Source organism: Nanorana parkeri, unplaced genomic scaffold (genome assembly GCF_000935625.1).
Source record: "Nanorana parkeri isolate BGI_ZX_2015 unplaced genomic scaffold, ASM93562v1 scaffold3490, whole genome shotgun sequence".
In the NCBI taxonomy this organism is placed as follows: domain Eukaryota; kingdom Metazoa; phylum Chordata; class Amphibia; order Anura; family Dicroglossidae; genus Nanorana; species Nanorana parkeri.
This window is the reverse complement of record NW_017309758.1, coordinates 29,231-33,100: the sequence shown is the minus strand read 5'-3', so window position 1 is coordinate 33,100 and position 3,870 is coordinate 29,231. Positions and strand designations below refer to the sequence as shown.

At 55.2% G+C, this 3,870-nt stretch overlaps 1 protein-coding gene across 1 annotated transcript in view; it reads left to right on the top strand.

Moving 5' to 3' along the window:
* Positions 1-351: 351 nt before the first annotated feature.
* LOC108803199 (plasma membrane calcium-transporting ATPase 2-like) overlaps positions 352-3,870 on the top strand; it is a gene marked incomplete at its 3' end in the record, with an annotated part of 32,568 nt that continues 29,049 nt past the window's right edge. Inside the window, exon 1 of the mRNA XM_018575038.1 lies at positions 352-606. Coding sequence (XP_018430540.1) covers positions 408-606 — 199 coding nt within the window. The remainder of the gene's footprint in view (positions 607-3,870) is intronic.

Sequence of the window (3,870 nt, the reverse complement as noted above, 5' to 3'; positions counted from 1 at the left end):
CCGTGTATGGTTTCTCCGGGGCCCGCACATGCTTATCCAATGAAAGATTGATGGGCAGTATCTGTACTCATCAATATACATGAAGCGTCTCATCTAGCTGCGGCGTGTGCCGGGGGCTGCAGCCGTGTACCGGGCAGGACAATGGGTCAGGGGGGACTCACTTTTCTCGCCTTTGTTTTGCAGCGGAGAGATGAAGACGCTTCGGGACTTCAGTCTGATGGGAGAAGCTAAATGGAGGAATTGGGTTTTGCAGCCTTGAAAGCATTTGAGCAGCCAGTGGACTGTTGCTTGGCTAAGGAGCTTGCACTCTACCTAGGCAGACATCTGGATCGCAGCGGGACACCGTCCGGCATTGTGAGGAGCAGCAGCATTTCTGGGGATCCTCGGTCCCTGTGACAGTCCTGAACATGGGGGACATGAGCAATAGTGATTTCTACTCCAAGAACCAAAGAAACGAGGCCAATCATGCGGCAGAATTCGGCTGCACGCTGGAGGAACTGCGCACCCTCATGGAGCTGCGGGGGACCGAGGCCGTGCTCAAGATTAAGGAGTATTATGGGGACATGGAAGGCATGTGCCGGCGGCTAAAAACATCTCCGACCGAAGGTAAGGACTGACGCCGGAGGGGTTCCCTTCTGGGGTGTATCAGAGACTGTGTACTGGGGTGTCATGAATCTACACTGGGGTGTCATGAATCTACACTGGGGTGTCATGGCTCTATACTGGGGTGTCATGGCCCTACACTGGGGTGTCATGGCCCTACACTGGGGTGTCATGGCTCTATACTGGGGTGTCATGGCCCTACACTGGGGTGTCATGGCTCTATACTGGGGTGTCATGGCCCTACACTGGGGTGTCATGGCTCTATACTGGGGTGTCATGGCCCTACACTGGGGTGTCATGGCTCTATACTGGGGTGTCATGGCCCTACACTGGGGTGTCATGGCTCTATACTGGGGTGTCATGGCCCTACACTGGGGTGTCATGGCTCTATACTGGGGTGTCATGGCCCTACACTGGGGTGTCATGGCTCTATACTGGGGTGTCATGGCCCTACACTGGGGTGTCATGGCTCTATACTGGGGTGTCATGGCCCTACACTGGGGTGTCATGGCTCTATACTGGGGTGTCATGGCCCTACACTGGGGTGTCATGGCTCTATACTGGGGTGTCATGGCCCTACACTGGGGTGTCATGGCTCTATACTGGGGTGTCATGGCCCTACACTGGGGTGTCATGGCTCTATACTGGGGTGTCATGGCCCTACACTGGGGTGTCATGGCTCTATACTGGGGTGTCATGGCCCTACACTGGGGTGTCATGGCTCTATACTGGGGTGTCATGGCCCTACACTGGGGTGTCATGGCTCTATACTGGGGTGTCATGGCCCTACACTGGGGTGTCATGGCTCTATACTGGGGTGTCATGGCCCTACACTGGGGTGTCATGGCTCTATACTGGGGTGTCATGGCCCTACACTGGGGTGTCATGGCTCTATACTGGGGTGTCATGGCCCTACACTGGGGTGTCATGGCTCTATACTGGGGTGTCATGGCCCTACACTGGGGTGTCATGGCTCTATACTGGGGTGTCATGGCCCTACACTGGGGTGTCATGGCTCTATACTGGGGTGTCATGGCCCTACACTGGGGTGTCATGGCTCTATACTGGGGTGTCATGGCCCTACACTGGGGTGTCATGGCTCTATACTGGGGTGTCATGGCCCTACACTGGGGTGTCATGGCTCTATACTGGGGTGTCATGGCCCTACACTGGGGTGTCATGGCTCTATACTGGGGTGTCATGGCCCTACACTGGGGTGTCATGGCTCTATACTGGGGTGTCATGGCCCTACACTGGGGTGTCATGGCTCTATACTGGGGTGTCATGGCCCTACACTGGGGTGTCATGGCTCTATACTGGGGTGTCATGGCCCTACACTGGGGTGTCATGGCTCTATACTGGGGTGTCATGGCCCTACACTGGGGTGTCATGGCTCTATACTGGGGTGTCATGGCCCTACACTGGGGTGTCATGGCTCTATACTGGGGTGTCATGGCCCTACACTGGGGTGTCATGGCTCTATACTGGGGTGTCATGGCCCTACACTGGGGTGTCATGGCTCTATACTGGGGTGTCATGGCCCTACACTGGGGTGTCATGGCTCTATACTGGGGTGTCATGGCCCTACACTGGGGTGTCATGGCTCTATACTGGGGTGTCATGGCCCTACACTGGGGTGTCATGGCTCTATACTGGGGTGTCATGGCCCTACACTGGGGTGTCATGGCTCTATACTGGGGTGTCATGGCCCTACACTGGGGTGTCATGGCTCTATACTGGGGTGTCATGGCCCTACACTGGGGTGTCATGGCTCTATACTGGGGTGTCATGGCTCTATACTGGGGTGTCATGGCCCTACACTGGGGTGTCATGGCTCTATACTGGGGTGTCATGGCCCTACACTGGGGTGTCATGGCTCTATACTGGGGTGTCATGGCCCTACACTGGGGTGTCATGGCTCTATACTGGGGTGTCATGGCTCTATACTGGGGTGTCATGGCCCTACACTGGGGTGTCATGGCTCTATACTGGGGTGTCATGGCTCTATACTGGGGTGTCATGGCCCTACACTGGGGTGTCATGGCTCTATACTGGGGTGTCATGGCTCTATACTGGGGTGTCATGGCCCTACACTGGGGTGTCATGGCTCTATACTGGGGTGTCATGGCTCTATACTGGGGTGTCATGGCCCTACACTGGGGTGTCATGGCTCTATACTGGGGTGTCATGGCTCTATACTGGGGTGTCATGGCCCTACACTGGGGTGTCATGGCTCTATACTGGGGTGTCATGGCTCTACACTGGGGTGTCATGGCTCTATACTGGGGTGTCATGGCTCTATACTGGGGTGTCATGGCTCTATACTGGGGTGTCATGGCTCTATACTGGGGTGCCATGGCTCTATACTGGGTTGTCATGGCTCTATACTGGGGTGTCATGGCTCTATACTGGGGTGTCATGGCTCTATACTGGGATGTCATGAATCTATACTGGGGTGTCATGGCTCTATACTGGGGTGTCATGACTCTATACTGGGGTGTCATGGCTCTATACTGGGGTGTCATGGCTCTATACTGGGGTGTCATGGCTCTATACTGGGGTGTCATGGCTCTATACTGGGGTGCCATGGCCCTACACTGAGGTGTCATGGCTCTATACTGGGGTGTCATGGCCCTACACTGGGGTGTCATGGCTCTATACTGGGGTGTCATGGCTCTATACTGGGGTGTCATGGCCCTACACTGGAGTGTCATGGCTCTATACTGGGGTGTCATGGCTCTATACTGGGGTGTCATGGCTCTATACTGGGGTGTCATGGCTCTATACTGGGGTGTCATGGCCCTACACTGGAGTGTCATGGTTCTATACTGGGGTGTCATGGCTCTATACTGAGGTGTCATCACCGATCTCACCGGATACACCCGCAATGTGATCACCGATCTCACCGGATACACCCGCAATGTGATCACCGATCTCACCGGATACACCCGCAATGTGATCACCGATCTCACCGGATGCCTTCACTCAGTCTGGCCAAAGATCGGAAACAAGGTTTTTGGAGGAAATTGTTGGTGATATTTTTCCCGGCGTGTGCCGCATCCGGTCATTGAGCCGGTCTGACTTTTCAATCGTTGAAAGAATCCGCTGAGAGATCCATTCCGCCTATTGTGGAGATTTCTGCCACACAGATGACTTTCCATGGAACCGGAGCCAACGCCGAGCTACCAATAGAGTGTAGATGGAAGGGGTGAGACCTGACACTGCGCCAACCACGAGGCGACCCGGATATCATACCATGTGGATATT